Here is a 16,908-nt window from a genome sequence, read left to right as displayed (position 1 = left end):
GCTACAGGGTAGACCAATGGGAGTCCTCTTGTTCTTGATAACCAGGAAACCTCCATGTGGTCGTCTCTGATGGGATATGACATATTTACGAAGCTAGCAGCAGTCAGGGACAGAGGATGGAAATGGTCTACCTAAGGAAGAGCGGACACTGGAGGGGCAGCTGCTTTTTGAATGATGGCCCTGGTTTTTTAAAGAGTGGCTTGCTAGCCATCAACATAAGAATGGAACCAAAGCCTCAAACCAAAAAAAAACCCAGGTTGAGTTTTGCTAAGTATATTAGTAGTTAAATTTTGATTTAGATTTTATTGTTACCCACCTTCTAGCCATTTAAAGCCCCTGATGACCTTTCCTCTGCCTTGCAGGGACCTGCCTGTCTGTGTCATCTGAGTTAGAGGTGACAGGTGCAGGGCTCACCTGGCCTTTTAGGAGGTGTAGCCTCAGTGTTTCACACACACGGGCTGGTGGTTGGCTGGTTCACCTTGTGTCGTCTGTACTGAGCCGGAGAGGAGTCTAGTCAATTCTGAACACATAATTAACTGCTCTAATCCCTGTAGAAACGGCAGCAGACACCTCTAAAGGCCAGTAGGTACACTACGTGGCATTTAATGTGTTTGTAACACCTTCACACACCTTAATTCACACCACGGTTCTGCATGTTAATTGTCCTTTTCTTCCCCCCTGGTCCTTCAATGCTGGTGGCAAGAGATGCTTTCCAGGTTGTGGTTTTTCCAGAACCATCGGGTGGACATTTTGCTACGAGAAGGATCCCGTGGTCTTCAGTGCTTTCTCACGGTGACCTCGGGCTCTGTGGGAATAATCGCACCCTCTTTCGAGCAGACGCGGCCACGCAGACCTTCTCTGTGCTGATCGGAAACCGGGAATGGATGAGGCGCAACGGCCTGACCGTCACCAGCGACGTCCGCGACGCCATGACCGACCACGAGACGAAGGGCCAGACGGCCATCCTGGTCGCCATCGATGGTACTGCCCCGCTCCCCTGCCCTCTGCTCTCGAGGGGAGCTGGAGACGCCAGGCAGAAATCGAGGCTTCCTTTAAAAAAAAAAAGTTTCTCTCTGTTATTTTTAGTTCTATTTTCTCCTTCTCATGAGTCCTTTAAACCCACCACCCCCTCAGCTCAAGAGCTGGAACTGACTCAATTAAAATGCCTCTTACCCACCTTCACTCTCGTTTCTCCATCACGCCTCAGCTCTCACACACCTTCCTGTGTCAGTCTCCAGAGTCACTAAAAACAAAACTCTACACAAGTGTTCTCTGTAGGAAGAGACAGAAAGGAAGGGTGGATTTCCTAGCTGTTTGGACAGTTGTCACTTTTTACGTAGCATTTGTTGTATATCTCCTGTTTAATGGCTAACGGTTATTGAGTTATTATGAGTCAGGCACTCCACAAAGCAATAGATGTTCCTTACAGAAAATGTGGAAAATTCCAAGAACTTTGGAAGAAATGGAATATCCCTCATTTTCCCACCCCTCAGGGAGCCGCTGCCAACTTTCTGATAGTCCTTCCAGACTTTTGTGTGCATCTGGAAATGTATATAAATTTAAAAAGCAAAATCAAAACTGTGCGTCCTGTTGTACGATCCGGCGTTTTGTTTTGGCCTGTGACATGGTGTTAGGGACACTGTCTCTGGCCGCCGAGTCTGCCTTGCTCCTCCGCTGCCCGGGCCCTGGCGCGTGCTCACCCGTGGTGTCTCCGGCAGGTGTGCTGTGCGGCATGATCGCTGTCGCGGACTCGGTCAAGCAGGAGGCCGCCCTGGCCGTGCACACGCTGAAGAGCATGGGCGTGGACGTGGTGCTCATCACCGGGGACAACCGCAAGACAGCCAGGGCCATCGCCACCCAGGTGCGGGCCAGGGGCTGGCGTGTCTCCCACCTCAGCAATTACAGGCAATTTTAAGCTGGCAGAAACAGTTGGAGGAAGGCTGACTCAGTGGTAAAGAGTCGGTCTGCCAGTGCAGGAGATGCAGCTTTGATCCCTGGGTTGGGAAGGTCCCCTGGAGAAGAAAATGGCACCCCACTCCAGTGTTCTTGCCTGGAGAATCCAATGGACAGAGGAGCCTGGCGGGCTACAGTCCGTAGGTTCATAAAAGAGTCGGTCACACGACTGAGTGACTCAGCAATAAGAGCAGCAGTGCATGGAGCACTCAGCTTTGCTCTGCTCTTTTCTCTCCGCCGGGGCTTTCCTCTCCACCTGCTCTGATCTACTCCGAGCCCACAGGGGGACCACCTTGCTGCTACCCCAAAGGCCACATCGCTGGAGCCCGGGTGCTATAATTTCTGCACGGCTGGCTGCAGCCCCAGAGAAGCAGTTACAGTGTTCTCTACTTCCCAGACTCTGCAATGAGGAAGAAAGACCATGGCTTTAGGGCTGCGATAAACACTCTTGCCGCCTTTATGTTAAGGGAGTGTTTTGCCACCCAGCTCTTCTCACGCTGCACCAGCTGGCTCCTGGGTCCCAGCAGGTCTCCCTCTGCGCTTGGCTCTGAGTTTGTAGCACAAGGGCAGCACGGCTGCCTGCCTGCCTTCCTGGCCTGCTGCGCGGGGATGGCTCCAGTGCAGACTCCTGGCAGTTATATACCAGCCCTTCGGGAAATGTGTGTAAAGCTGTCTGCTTTTGAAAATGACTTGGTTCTTTGAGGGGAGCAGTGGCACCTGTCTTAGCCATCCTTCTAAGAGTACTCACTTTCCCTAGTTAAAGCTCATTCAGGCATTCAGCAAGCACTCACTAAGCTGCATCGAGAGCATGGCCCTCGGGGAGCTCACAGTTCTGTTGGGAGGGTGACCCAGGAGCGAGTGTTAACCGTGTACAGGGTGCTGCCAGCCTACCCCTCAGCCTGGCAGACAGGGACACCTTCCAGGGGAGAGGAGGCCTGAGTCAGGGGTGGTCCCCAGTCAGAATGGGGAGGGCTGGGGAAAGAGAAGAGCCCTTTGCAGGACCAAGCAGGTAGCGTGGCACCACCCGCAGGTGCCAGTGACGGCTGCTTTGGAGAGGTCACCAGGTCAGCATGTGGAGAGGAGCACTGGGAGGGTGGGATGTGGGGGTGACATTGGGACCGGAGTGGGGGTGCGTTTGCTGTGTGCCCCACAATCTGCAGGGCTTGCTGTGGGGTGGGTTTGGGGTGGCTCCTGGGCTTCTGCTCCTGCTGCTGCCCCCTGGCAACACCGGATGTTATTGTGTACTGACTGTTTTATCCAGTGCCGTTTCTCTTTCCTTCCAGGTTGGCATCAACAAAGTCTTTGCAGAGGTGCTGCCTTCTCACAAGGTGGCCAAGGTCCAGGAGCTGCAGAACCAGGGGAAGAGAGTGGCCATGGTGGGCGACGGCGTGAACGACTCCCCGGCCCTGGCGCAGGCCGACGTGGGCATTGCCATCGGCACGGGCACTGACGTGGCCATCGAGGCGGCCGACGTCGTCCTCATCAGGGTGAGCTCGGCTGCGGCTCCCCGTCCCCGTGGCCCCCACCCACCCCACACACCCACTCACCTATGGTCCTCTCCCACAGAATGACCTGCTCGATGTGGTGGCCAGCATCCACCTCTCCAGGAGGACCGTCTGGAGAATACGGCTCAACCTGGTGCTGGCGCTGATCTACAATCTGATCGGGATCCCCGTCGCGGCAGGTAGGCCCCTCACCGCCCTGTTCCCTCGACCCCAGCTGCGGCCAGAAGCCTCTGGAAAGAGTTAATTTGCTTATGTTCTGCTCTGTAAGTGTCTAAGGTAGAGGGCATGGGAGGGCATGGCAGTCAATACTCCAGTATTCTTGCTGGGAGAATCCCCATGGACAGAGGGGCCTGGCGGGCTACGGTCCATGGAGTCGCAAAGAGCATGAAAGATGAATGAGAAACTGCAGGGAAGAACCAGGCCTCCATTCACTCCAGGCTGTTCTGAAAAGCTGGCCAAGGTGCTTGATCCTATTTACCATGGCCTTATTTTCCAGAGCATTATTAAGACACACAGTCTGAAAAGTAATCATTCTTAACAGTTATGGGGCACCTGCTGCATGCTAGGTTCAGGGATCAATGCTTCAGAACTTTACCTTAAGAATTAATTCCGCCCAGGTTTTACCCTGACTCAGGAATAGCTGTGGAAAGCGATGGACATTTTCTGCTTCCTAACCTCTCCCTCCCCCACTGAATCTTGTGTCACCAGACAGGGAAAAGTTCTAGACCCTCATGCAAGGGAAACGTCCATGTGAGCCAAGACCTATTTTTTTTCCTTTTCTTTCTCTTTTTTTAATTGGGATCTTCCCAGATCAGGGATCAAGCCCGTGTCTCCTGCATTGGCTGGCAGGTTCTTTACCACTGAGCCACCAGGGAAGCCCCGAGACCGTACTGAAACAAGACTTTCCCACCGCACGTGCCCCTCTTGTGCCTGAGCACGCGGTGGATCGGCGTGTCCGCCACAGCCTGGCTCTGGTAGATGCACTTCCTGCCCCAGAGCTGGCTCAGCGGCTCGTCCCTTCCCATGCTTGTGGCTCTATCCCGGGACCTGGTATCATCACCCTTTATCAAGGGCTTTGACACCCTCGAGGAGGGACCTTCCGTGTAGACGGGGACCGTGGTCATTAGCATCTTGTCCCAATGCTCACACCTCCGAGGGGCCCCGGGATGGCTGCCCCAAAGGGTCCCTGGGGTGCCCTGTCCTCTGGAGCTTCCCCCAGACCAGTGATGCCACCTCTGGACAGTCCCAGGAAGGTCTGGACAGGTGGGGGACTCAGTTCCCTCGACTCAGTCCCCACCGCCCAGCTCTGAGTCAGCCTGCCTCAGCTCCACGGGCCCATGGCCAGCACCCAGCAGGAGGCTTCTGAGCTGCCCAGAGGAGGACAGCATTGGGTGGGCAGCGAGGCTGGGCCCTCCTTGCTGTCTGCCCTGGGCCACGGCCTGAGTGTTGTCCTCCCCTCGACCAGGTGTCTTCATACCCATTGGCGTTGTGCTGCAGCCGTGGATGGGCTCAGCGGCCATGGCGGCCTCCTCCGTGTCTGTGGTCCTCTCGTCACTGCAGCTCAAGTGGTGAGTCCCCATGGCGGGCCTGGGCCGGGGCGGGTGTGTAGCTCACTCCCTCACTGGGGACACCTGCCACGGCCACAGCCAGAGGCCCTGAGCATGGCCAAGCATGTGTTTGTGTAAATGATTTCTCAACCTCGAGCCAGCGGTTGCCGCTTAGCAGTCACCACGCGTGGCTTGTTCCAATTATTCTGCTCGAGGGCTGTTTATGTAAATATATGGTCATAGGATCCTGTTTGTTATCATTTTCCCTCTTATACAAGAGACGCTTATTCATGTTTTCATCTAACAAGAGTTAATAACAGCCTACTATGTACGGGGGGCTTCCCAGGTGGCTCTGATGGTCAAGAACCCGCCTGCCAATGCAGGAGACATAGGAGATCTGGGTTCGATCCCTGGGTTGAGAAGATCCCCAGGAGGAGGGCATGACAACCCTCTCCAGTGTTCTTGCCTGGAGAATCCCATGGACTGAGGAGCCTGGTGGGCTACAGTCCTTGGGGTCGCAGAGTCGGACACGACTGAAGCAACTTGGCACGCATGCTCTATACTATGTACCAGGCATCTGGGCTGAAGTTTTTAAATCAGGCAGAGCTGAACCTTAGCAGTTCAGTGGCCTTTCCTTTAGAACCCACGAGGCTCTGATACTGCGTGTCAGTAGAAGACTCGATGAGAGGGCTGCACGGGGCTTATTAAAAGGGGGGGCGGGATGCTGTGCGCCCAGGCTCAAGCGCTCTTGGATCCCCGCCCTGCAGCTACAGGAAGCCGGACCTGGCGCGGTACGAGGCGCAGGCGCACGGCCACATGAAGCCCCTGAGCGCGTCGCAGGTCAGCGTGCGCGTCGGCATGGACGACCGCCGGCGCGACTCCCCGCGGGCCTCGGCCTGGGACCAGGTCAGCTACGTCAGCCAGGTGTCCCTGTCCCCCCTCAAGTCCGACAAGCTGTCCCGGCACAGCGGCGCGGCCGACGACAGGGGCGACAAGTGGTCTCTGCTCCTGAATGACCGGGACGAGGAGCAGGGCATCTGAAAGCCTCCCCCGCGGCTGATGCTCCCAGCCCGCAGCGGCAGCAGCAGGCAGCCGAGCCCCTCCAGGCCTGGGCGAATATTCTGGATCACCCCTTCCCTGCGCCCGGGGGGCGATTCCCCGGGTTCCATGGGCCCAGGGGAAGGCGTGCTTGCCCACGCGCTAGTGGGCTCATCGGACACCTTGCTGTGGCCTCAAGAAGAGGAAGGACAAGCCCTCCTCGCATCCCCTGCCTTAGCATTTGTGACACGACCAGTCTCATTGGGTCCAGCATCTTCGCTGTGCCCCTCCACAGAGCTCATAGAAACTTCCGGGTCCGGCTCTTTCTGACAGCACCCATGCGCATCGCGTGCCTGAGACCACCTGTACCTCAGGTGCCCCCTTGTTTTCTGCTGGGGCCGTCTCTTCCTCCTCTGCCCTTGATGGTGGGGGTGTGACACCCCGTCATCTGAGGGCAGGGCTGACATCCTCACATCCCCTCTGCTGCTCTCCAAGGGGCTCCTGTGCTCCTGCCTGAACCCCTTGCCCACGCGACCACCAGAAAGCCTGCCACGCTTCTCCTTGGTGACCAGAGGTCTTGGTTGTCTGCGAACCGCTTCTTCCTAGAGTCCTGGCTTCTCACGCCTAATCCAGTGTGGTTGCTGACTGTCGCTGCCTAGCTGGGCTGAGGGTCTGAGAGCCTGAGGCTTGAGAAATTCGGCTTCCTGTGGGGTCCTGGGGGAGGCATGCGGCTCAAGATACTGCTTGCCTGGTTTCAGGGGCTTCAGTTGCATGGCCTGTGGTGTGACAGTCGCCTCACAGGGTCTGGTATGGGGTTCAGGTCTGTGCTCCCCAGAGCCGTGCAGCCCTGGGGCAGTGAGACCCAAGTAAGAGTTAGGGTTAGGGTTAGGGTTAGGACTCCTGCACATGGAGCTGGTGCCTTAGGAAGGGGGTGCCCACCACTCCCAAGGGAACTGTTTCTAACTTCCAGTGGCCTTTATGGTTGCATGATAATCAGCGCGACAGCAGTGGGCCCACAGCAGACTCCGAGCTTGGTGGTGATTGGCAGAGCCTGTGGAGGTCTGCTAATACTAGCCAAATCTGACTAAGTGAGTGGAGCCTGTTCTCAGTTTCAAGGGAGAAGCCCTTATCACACACTTCACACACACTTTAGTTATTTATTGTCAGTTATTTTTCAGGGGGATATAAGCACTTTTTATTGCTTACCTCTAATCGTCACAATGAACTAGCAAAGTAGATACAACATTGTCCACATTTCACACAGGCGGGAAACAGGCTCAGAGAGGCTAGGAATCCCGCCAAGGATCACACAGCCAGTGTGCATGCCGGAGCAGGGATCTGAATTCATGTCCGCGGGCCCTGAAGTCTTTTCGCTAATTTGGCTCTACCGTCAACAGTTTGTTTGATAAGAAGCAACAAGGAAAAAGCCCTTGTTCCTGGAAGAACAAAGCTGCCAGGTGACGTATTCCCTGAACTGGCTTGAAATGTGACCTCGAGGTCATGTCACGTTGCCTTCGGATAGCTCCTTCCCATCTGCATGTCATTGAGTCTGTGCTGCGTCTTACCCTCTAAAATCCGTTTGCAGGGTGGAGGTGTGGTTTTGTTTCCAGTCTTCCTTCCCCAGCCCCGTCCTGCTGTGTTCTCAGTTGTGTCCTTCTCTGTTCCCAGCTGCTGCTCTGGGAATGTTTCCTGTTTCCGTGGAGAAGGCTAATCATATCTAAAGAATACAATTGTATCAACTTTTCAAAAAGCTTTTAGGACCATAAATGTTATGTGTATAGGGACATGGAGATATTTATATAATTGTGCAGAAGATAACCTTTTAGATGTTCAAACAGTGTCAGGAATTTTTTTTGTTGTTTGTTTTTTTTGGTCAGGAAAGAATAATTCATATTTCAAAAGCATTCCATGCTATATTTAGAATAAAATTTCATTTTTTTTATTCATCTAAAAACCTGCCTGTGCCCTGCTCTGTGTGAGAGGGAAGTGTGTATGGGCTGGTGTCTTTGGGGAGAACTGAGGCGCTGGCTTTGCTTGGTGCCTTTCCGGGGGCAGAGATGGGTGGGGGGTGGCCAGAGCCCCCTGTTGGGCCATCCCAGCACTGTGTAAGCCCCTCCCTTCAGTGCCTGCCTCAGTGGTCTGTGGGGAGAGCTCAGGAAAGCACTCCCTCAGAGTGTCAATGCCACAGGTTCAGACATGGATTATATTATCCCATCAGATGCTGGTTGAGAGCGATTATCTACAAAAGGCTGTTCTCTGATGCACACATCTTCATCAGGAGGGTGATGTTTTGGGATCCTCATCTCTGAAGGAGTGAGGTGGGAAGAGGGGTAGAAAAGTCTGGAACAAAGCACTCTGCTGGGAAGCCTCTGGGGAGATCCTGAGGTAGATGGGGGTGTCCTGAGTAAGCAGTACCTAGAGGTGAAGCCACGGTGTCATTCATCATCCATACCAGGACACTTTCAAGAGTGAAAGGAGGTGCTATTAATAATTACACCAGGGAATCTGGCCTAAACTGGGACTACCCAGGCTACCTGGGGTGTGTGGTCACCTGCCTTGAAAGGGAAATAGACACTGTGCAGTTTTCACTGACACACACAATAGTAGCTTCACACACACCAGTTGTAGGTTTCGTGCATGCTGGTGACTTAATCTTTCGTCAGACGGGGAGAGTTCCCCCATTGTTGCATTCTAGTACCAACCCTTCTCTGTAGAGTCATCGAGGTGATGGTCTTGGGGCTCAGTGTGACGCACAGCCGGAGAGTCACGCACAGGCTGTCCTAAGTGCCCTCCTGCGCCCTTAGGAGTTCATGCCAGGTGTGCCAGGCCTCTCTTCTGGATGCCCCAGCTGTGGGGATTTCCTGTCGTATGCACGTCCCATTGTGGAAACGGAAGGTTGATACCACCTGAACAAGGGAGTCCATTTCTTTAGAAAACAGATTGTCTTCTAAAACTTGAGCAAATTTGCCTGATAGAATTCCACATGCACCAGAATAAATCATAACATCTGTCCATTCCTGAAAACTTTTCAGTCTTTAACACCTCAATGAAAAATTGTGAAAGGATCACCATTAATATTTGTGTTAGTTGCTCCGTTGTGTCCGACTCTTTGAGACACCATGAACTGTAGCCCACCAGGCTCCTCTGTCCATGATATTTCCTAGGCAAGAATACTGGAGTGGGTTGCCATTTCCTTCTCTAGGGGATCTTTCTGACCCAGGGATCAAACTGAGGTCTTGTACATTGCAGGCAGATTCTGTACCGTGTGAGCCACCAGGGAAAGATAAGTGAAAAACTGTGATAGGATCACCTATTAAATGAATGTAATAATTCTAGTTTTTCTTTTTTCTTAAATGGCACCTGGAAATTGACATGTCAAAATATAGTTCTGTTCCCAAATTGTTCTGCTAGCTTAAGATGGAATAATGAAAATGACTTTTTAATTGTTTTAATTTTGTGTATTTATTTTTGGCTGCATCAGGTCTTAGTTGCAGGAGGCAGGCTTTCTATCATCGTGGTGTGTGGGCTGTTGCCCTGCAGCATGTGGGGTCTTAGTTCCCAGCCAGACACTGAACCTGCGTACCCTGCATTGGAAGGCAGATTCTCAACCACTGGACCACCAGATAGCTCCCAAAATGACCTTTATTTTAAGAAAATCCAGCATAAGCCAAAATCAGCCAATCAAATAGGTGAATTAGAAAAAGGTTATTTGAATTATAGGATTTTTTTTTTTTGCTTTGAAAAATTCCTAATGATATATCAGCAGATAAGTTCCCTCATACATATAAAATTCTTCCCAAGTTAATAAAATTTTATACACAGACAACCATTTTATCACTGCATCTTTTGTTTTGAGAAAAGTTGAGGGGTGCATATGCAAAGAAATGCTTTAAGGAACCATTCTTGCTGACCCTCAGTTTCCCTTTCAGATTACCTTGATGTGTGGAAAAGCTGAGTGGGTGTTGGAAAGAATTGTGGAGTTCTTAGGAATGAAACCACCTTCCTTTCTTCATTTTCAACCTTAGCTTGGGCAGAGACATGCACACCACTGTTTGGGTTCCTTCCAGAGCGAGATGTCTGCTTGTCTGCCATGTTCCTTTGTGTGAAGACAATGACAAAGGCTGAAATTACAGGATAGAACATGAGAGCATTAAATAATGCTGTGAAATCCCAGAGTCTTTTTACTCTGCTCAGAAAGATGGAAAACACAGACTGATGGAAGGCCATCCAAAGGCAAAATGAAAATAAGAACTGATGGAAATTTAACATTTTTGCCCTCCACAAAGGAAATGGTGATTATTTCTTGCTGAAACCGCTTATAGGAATAATGTAAGCATGTAGAAATTTATCAAGGCAGGGAAGAGGCTGTCATACCCCCACCCCACAAAAGGAAACCCCATGGAGGTGACTTCTTGAGGGGTATGCTTTGTGGGTGGACAGCGTTGGGACAGTAAGGGAGCAAAGCCTGCCTGCCCATGGGGTCCCCAGCTGCCTGATCACATTGTAACCATCTGAGCACAGGGGCTGTAGGGGTCCCGGGAAGGACCTGTTGTGAAACTGATCCCTTACCAGGCTCCAGTAAGGTCAGGGGACAAGCAACATTCAAATACTGTGGGCGCCACCATCAAGTACATCACTCTCAGCTCAGCTGGCCCTCACAGTGGCCTTAAGAGCTCTTTACCTCCCTGCCCCATTTCAACAGTCAAGCTGGCTGTCCAGGACACAGAATCCAGGTGAGTGTTTGAACCCACTCCCTCCAGCCACAAAGTCCTAGTTCCATGTGCCCCTCTGACCCACCCCCTCCCTATAAAGGTGACTCTGGGTACTCTGTGTAGCAGAAGAAGCTGGGTTTCTCCCACCACTCCTTGGTGCTGTGCTTGGGGCAGAAGTGTCCTTTGACAGGACCATGTGGTTTCTCTAGAGGGCCACCAGGTGTCTCTCTGACCAAAACAACTTAGTCTGTAGCCAGAGCCCCAATTCTCTTGATCATTTTGTTTTGTTTTGGATGTATCTGGAAACTCAAACTAAGCATCATCTTATTGAAAATGTAGGCGATGGGTCAGAATGTGAGGGTGGAGTTCAGCCCTGGCACTGGGTGCCTCTCTAATGGCGGCAGAGGATAACATGGTTGGATAGCATCACCCACTCAATGGATGTGAATTTGAGCAAACTCCAGGAGATTGTGGAGGACAGAGGACCCTGGCGTGCTGCAGTCCATGGGGTCGTAAGTAGTCAGACACAACTTAGCCACTGAACAACAACATGTTTATATCTGTCCTCGCAGCCCAGAGTTTCAGCACCTCCTCAAATTTGCTGTGCAGAATATAGGGCTTCTCAGGTGGTGCTAACGGTAAAGAAACTGCCTGCTAAGGAGCCACAGGAGACTGGTGTTTGATCCCTGGGGAGGGAAAATGCCCTGGAGTAGGAAATGGCAACCCATTCCAGTATTCTTGTCTGGAAAATTCCACTGATCGAGGAGCCTGGCAGGCTACAGTCCGTGGGCTTGCAAAGCGTCAGATATGACTGCGTACACACACACGGTGGGATGACTCAACAGTGACCTCTGACATCTGTACATGACTACTGCGACTCCCCAGAGACTCCTTCTGTCTGTCTTTCTCCAAACTAGCCTCCCTTGCCCCTGGTCTGGCAGACACGGCAGCCCAGTGTGCGGTCCTGAGTCTAGCCTGCTGGAGGGAGTGAGTCCTCTTTCAGTCCCATTTTCTCTGAGCTGGCTTCCCCTCCTGCACAATGTTTGGGATCTTTCCCGGGGCCAGTCCTGCCTCTTTGCCAGCTGCCTGACCTCTCGTGCCCCTCACAGCTCCTCCTCTCCTCCATAAAAGCAAGCGCTCTTCCTTGCCTGGATTTGCCTGTGGTCTGCCAAAGCCGCATCACTGTTGTTCAGTCGCTAAGTCGTGTCCGACTCTTTGTGACCCCATGGACTGCAGTACACCAGGCCTGTCTGTCCTCTGTCATCTCCCAGAATTTGCTCAAACTCATGTCCATTGAGTTGGTGATGCCATCCCACTATCTCATCCTTTATTACCCCCTTCTCCTCCCACCGTCAATCTTTCCCAGCATCAGGGTCTTTTCCAAGGAATCTGTTCTTCGCATCAGGTGACCAAATTATTGGAGCTTCAGCTTCAGCATCAGTCCTTCCAATGAATATTGAGTGTTGATTACCTTTAGGATCGACTAGTTTGATCTCCTTGCTGTCCACTGCATTCCCAAATTACAATTCCTCTGGCTAAACTCATTCTGCTGGTAGGATAAATGGCTCTTTTATTTTTTTAAATTGACAAAGTCTTGTCTTTTATCTGTCTAGGCTTAGCTGGCTTAAGACAATGTAGTTTCACTTCATCTGAAAAACTATCCAAGTTAGTCTTTAACTGGCTTTTATGAGAGGTCTGTTTATTACTTAGAGACAACTCAATAGTGCCATTGGCTATCTAGTCCTTTGATGCTGACCTTGATGATGGAGACTTCTATGGCCTGCCTCCTTCCCTTCTTTCCTTCTCTCCTACCTTTCCTCATTCCTTCCTTCCTTCCCCACTCCATCCCCTTCTCCTGCCTCCCTCCCTTTAGTTAATCCTTGGCTTCCCTGGTGACTCAGAAGGTAAAGAATTTGCCTGCAATGCAGGAGACCCGGTCTGGGTTGGAAAGATCCCCTAGAGAAGAGCATGGCTCCCACTCCAGTGTTCTTGCCTGGAGAATTCCATGGACAGAGGAGCCTGGCAAGCTACAGCCCATGGAGTCACAAAGAGTCAGACAGTACTGAGCGACTAACACTTTCACATAATGTGCTAAAAAAATAGCATAGAGATAAGAACGTACTCTCTGCTTGGGGTTGAGTGGTGCAATAAGAAAAGCAAACAAGCACCGTAACGTGTTAAAGGGCCGTTGGTACGTGACGCACAGTGGAAAGTGCACGCTTGTACATGTGCACACAAGGAGACCTTAGAGGACGGTCACTGCTGCAGTGTGTGTACAGGGAACAGCCAGGATGTCCATCCACAGGGGAGTAAGGGGAAAAGTTGTGCTGTGCCATCTGCTGAAATACTCTGCAGCATTCGCCATGCACGAACCAGAGCTTCCTGTATCAATATGGGTGACCTGGTAAGCACAATGTGGAAGGAAAAAGTTACAGACAGACACAGGCAGTGAACTTGCTTTCTGTAAATTTACAAAATAAAACAGTTCCATAGATTGCAGGCTTATGTAGTCAAGGTGTAAACATAGTCTGGAGACATTGGGTTCAGAACAGGGGTTTTCTCTGGGGCAACAGGGAAGAGGGGTGGGTCTGGAGAGTCTGAGATGTGTGTCAGGGTGTTAGGATCTTTAACGACATTTGGAAAACGTTGATTCTAAAAATACGGAGGAAATATGGCTTCCCTGATGGCTCAGATGGTAAGGAACCTGCCTTCAATTCAGGAGACCCAGGTTCAATTCCTGGGTCAGGAAGATTCCTTGGAGAAAGGAACGGCAACCCATTCCAGTATTATTGCCTGGAGAATTCCATGGACATGGGAGCCTGGCAGGCTACAGTCCATAGGGTCTCAAAGAATAGGACGGGACTGAGCGACTACTGTAACCCATGACAAAACGTCAGTGCTGGTTAGCTGATAGATTCATGAGTTTTGTTACAGTTCTCTCCCTCGAGATATATATACATGAATGTATATAGATAGATACAGATATACATACATTTGAAATATGACTGAAGCTATAGAGTCAGGGCATCTTCACAGAGAACTCCAGTAAAGCAACAGGGAGGCCCAGCCCATAGAGTTGTGACTCAGAAGAAGTGAGCAAAGACTTTGGGGAAAAACACATTTTTAAGGGAGAAGGTATAGAAAGAGAAGGAACAGAGCCAGGATGGATGTGTGAGCAGGAGTTCCAGCAAAGAAAAAAATTTTTAAATTATAATGAAAAAGGTCAACTGCTCAAGAGTGTGTACAAATACACAGACTAGCCCAGGGAATCCCCTTACACCCAGGCTGCACCTCTCCTTGACCTCAATAACTGTCGAGATTTTTCCACATTTGCTTCTTCTATTTCCTCTTTTCTTCTCCCCCCCGCCCCCCCCCCTCCCGCCCTTGTTTGGTTGGCTGAAGTGGTTTAAAGAAAATCTTAGACGTCATGTCTTTCCACCGTTTATACAGTGTGTATTTCTGAACTCTCCAGACACTGAGAAAGATGTTTTTTTTAAGCAAAGCTTCTTTTAAAAAATATTTATTTGGCTGCACCAGGTCTTAGCTGCAGCATGTGGGATCTAGTTGCCTGAACAGGTATTGAACCACAGCCCCCTGCATTGGGAGCACGGAGTCTTAGCAACTAGACTGCCAGGGACTCCCCTGTGAGAAGGATTTGTAAGGAGTGAGATGTGAGTGCATTAAATGTGGCAAATGACTTGAGGGGGAAGAGGACCAAGGGACTGTCACAAAAGTTCCAGGTGCCAGGACGGGCACATCTGAGGGTCCTCTCCACCTTGGGGTTGGCCCTGCACACTGCATGCAGCTTTAAGAGAGGCAGGAGAGCAGGTGAACCCCGGCATTTTCATTGTGATGAACATGAGCTGGCTGACCTCTACCACCCAGCTGGCGTAGGTTGCCATTTCCTTCTCCAGGGGATCTTCCTGACCCAGGGATCAAACCTGGGTCTCCTGCATTGCAGGTGGATTCATTACCGCTGAGCCACCAGGGAAGCCCTATGAAAGTGGCTTAATGTGACCCACCTCATAGGGTTTTATGGGATTAAACGAGCCGTTCTATGATACATTCCATGACCCTACTAATGTTGACCCCATAGCTCCTTGGAAGTGGTTCTTATCCCTGGACTAAGCTGAACTTGGTAATCAAGTGGGCACTTTTTTCAGCTTGTGCCCCCGGCTTCCTTCTTCCTGCTATGTGTTAAGAAGATGCTGCGTTGAAACACAGGGACATCTGGAAGCATCTCAAAGCCTGCAGAGCGCGGAGCAGAGGCTTGGGGCTTGCCACAGCTAATTGTTCCCTGGCAGATGTCAGCTTCGCCTGACTGTGTCTCTTCAGGTGCTTGCAGCCGTACAGCAGACTGACAGCCACTGGCGTTCTCCTCCTGTCTCAGTCCTCCCTAGTGCACCCCAAATCACAGCCACGCTGCTTCATTACCACAGGCTCACCTGGCGGCAACACGCTCCCGTGCTCTTGTTGTCTTTAGAGCATGTGTAGTGATTTTTTTTGTTTTTCAGAGACTTCAGACATTTGTCCCGTGGATACATTTTCCAGGAGAGTGCGTTAATCACTCAGCTGTGTTTGACTCTTTGCGACCCCATGGACTATAGCCTGCCAGCCTCCTCTGTCCATGGGGGATTCTCCAGGCAAGAATACTGCAGTGGATTGCCATGCCCTCCTCCAGGGGATCTTCTCGACCCAGGGATCGAACCCGGGAGTGTCCTGTGTCTCCTGCACCGCGTGCGGATTCTCTACCGGTTGAACCATCGGGGAAGCTATCTTTCTGGGAGAAAATGCCAACAGATAGAGATGGGCTGGGGTTTTCTAAATGTCCTAGTTCTCTGGAGCCTTTTTTTTTTTTTTCAGCATTGCCCCAGAGGGACTCGCGCTATTATGGCTGCAGACATGGGGTGGTCCTGCCTTAGGCACTGTAGCCCAGAGGTTCTGACTTCCCCATCAGGGTGCAGCCTGGTTTGGGTGACTTGAAGCTACCCCTGCAATGCAGCTGTGCACCTGGAGAAAGAGAAGCGTAGAACCTGCTCACTGAGCACTTGCTGTCAGTGGCAGAGAGAGCAGGCAGACAATATAATTCCAGTCATTCCCAAAGTTTCATTCTGCTGAATTGCCCCTTTAGGGGGCAGCCCTCCCATTTCTTTGGAGCCAGTACAATTTTTTAAAAAATCATTTGCAAATTTCAAAATGCTACACGTAAAAGCAAACCACTTTCCTTAGCTCCTTGGTTATTTGTTCAGGATTTTATGTCTCAGATCTTTTTCTTTTCTTTTTTTTGGCAATGGATTGAGCCCCCTGGCTCTGCCTTTTAGGGGAAGAGGGGAGACCAAGAGCAGAGGGAGGAGATGACCTCAAATGCATCTACAGAAACAGTAGCTTCACGGGCAACAACACACAGACAAGCCCTGGCAGTGCAATTTGTCTACTCATCTCTTTCTTAATTTGGTGTCTGAATCAACAGCCTTTGTGGCCAGAGGGAGGAAAAGAGGGAAGTTGTGAAATTTCTTTCCCTGAAAAGCTTTGTTTAACCGGCACCTGTTAGTTCTGAACGTCAGACCAGAACCCTGAGCCCGGAGGGGTGGATTTCATAACTCTGAACATCTTTCTCATAATCATTCCCATCACTCTGCTTTACAGAGTCCAAAGCATTTCCCCTGCTTCGTTCACTCACACAGCCACTCGTTCATTCAACAAGCATTTATTAAATGTGAACCCTGTGCCAGGATGGCACTGGGTCCTGGGGTTGCTCTCCTTTCTTCCAGTGGCTTAGGAGCCAGTATGGGAGGCAGATGTGCAGGCAGTGTGGTGCGTGCCACTCTGTTGGGAAGCCCAGGGTCTGGGGGCACCTACCCAGTCTGTGTGGGGGGACAGACCAGGCTCCTTGGAAGGGACCTGATTATACCTGGGGGCTGCCTAGAAAGGAACCTCGGAGAAAGAACAAAGAGAAGTGTTAAGGGAGATTCTTTTAAAGTATGGCCAAAGGATGCGCGTGGAAACCCTCTTTCCAATCCCCCCTCCCCCCATCCAGTCTCTAGCTAGAGATCCCTTTCCTGTAAAAGCATTGTGGGCTGGGAGCTGAGTCAGGGATACACAGCTGGTGCTGACCTTTAAGGGAATAGATTACACCTGAGGCCACTGTCCCCA

The 16,908-nt window shown here is 51.2% G+C and overlaps 1 protein-coding gene across 6 annotated transcripts in view; it reads left to right on the top strand.

The window, feature by feature from the left end:
• ATP7B (ATPase copper transporting beta) overlaps nucleotides 1–7,997 on the top strand; it is a 76,282-nt gene extending 68,285 nt beyond the window's left edge. For all 6 annotated transcript variants that reach the window (XM_060394019.1, XM_060394020.1, XM_042254610.2 and 3 more), the window contains 6 exon segments: nucleotides 838–981; nucleotides 1,719–1,861; nucleotides 3,237–3,440; nucleotides 3,520–3,637; nucleotides 4,924–5,026; nucleotides 5,773–7,997. In XM_060394019.1, the coding sequence (XP_060250002.1) occupies nucleotides 838–981; nucleotides 1,719–1,861; nucleotides 3,237–3,440; nucleotides 3,520–3,637; nucleotides 4,924–5,026; nucleotides 5,773–6,046 (986 nt within the window). In that variant the 3' untranslated portion in view covers nucleotides 6,047–7,997.
• The last annotated feature ends 8,911 nt before the right edge of the window (nucleotides 7,998–16,908 follow it).

The sequence above is a fragment of the Ovis aries genome, chromosome 10, assembly GCF_016772045.2.
Source record: "Ovis aries strain OAR_USU_Benz2616 breed Rambouillet chromosome 10, ARS-UI_Ramb_v3.0, whole genome shotgun sequence".
Lineage (NCBI taxonomy): Eukaryota > Metazoa > Chordata > Mammalia > Artiodactyla > Bovidae > Ovis > Ovis aries.
The sequence above is the reverse complement of the archived record's forward strand: the minus strand, read 5'-3'. Positions and strand labels throughout refer to the sequence as shown.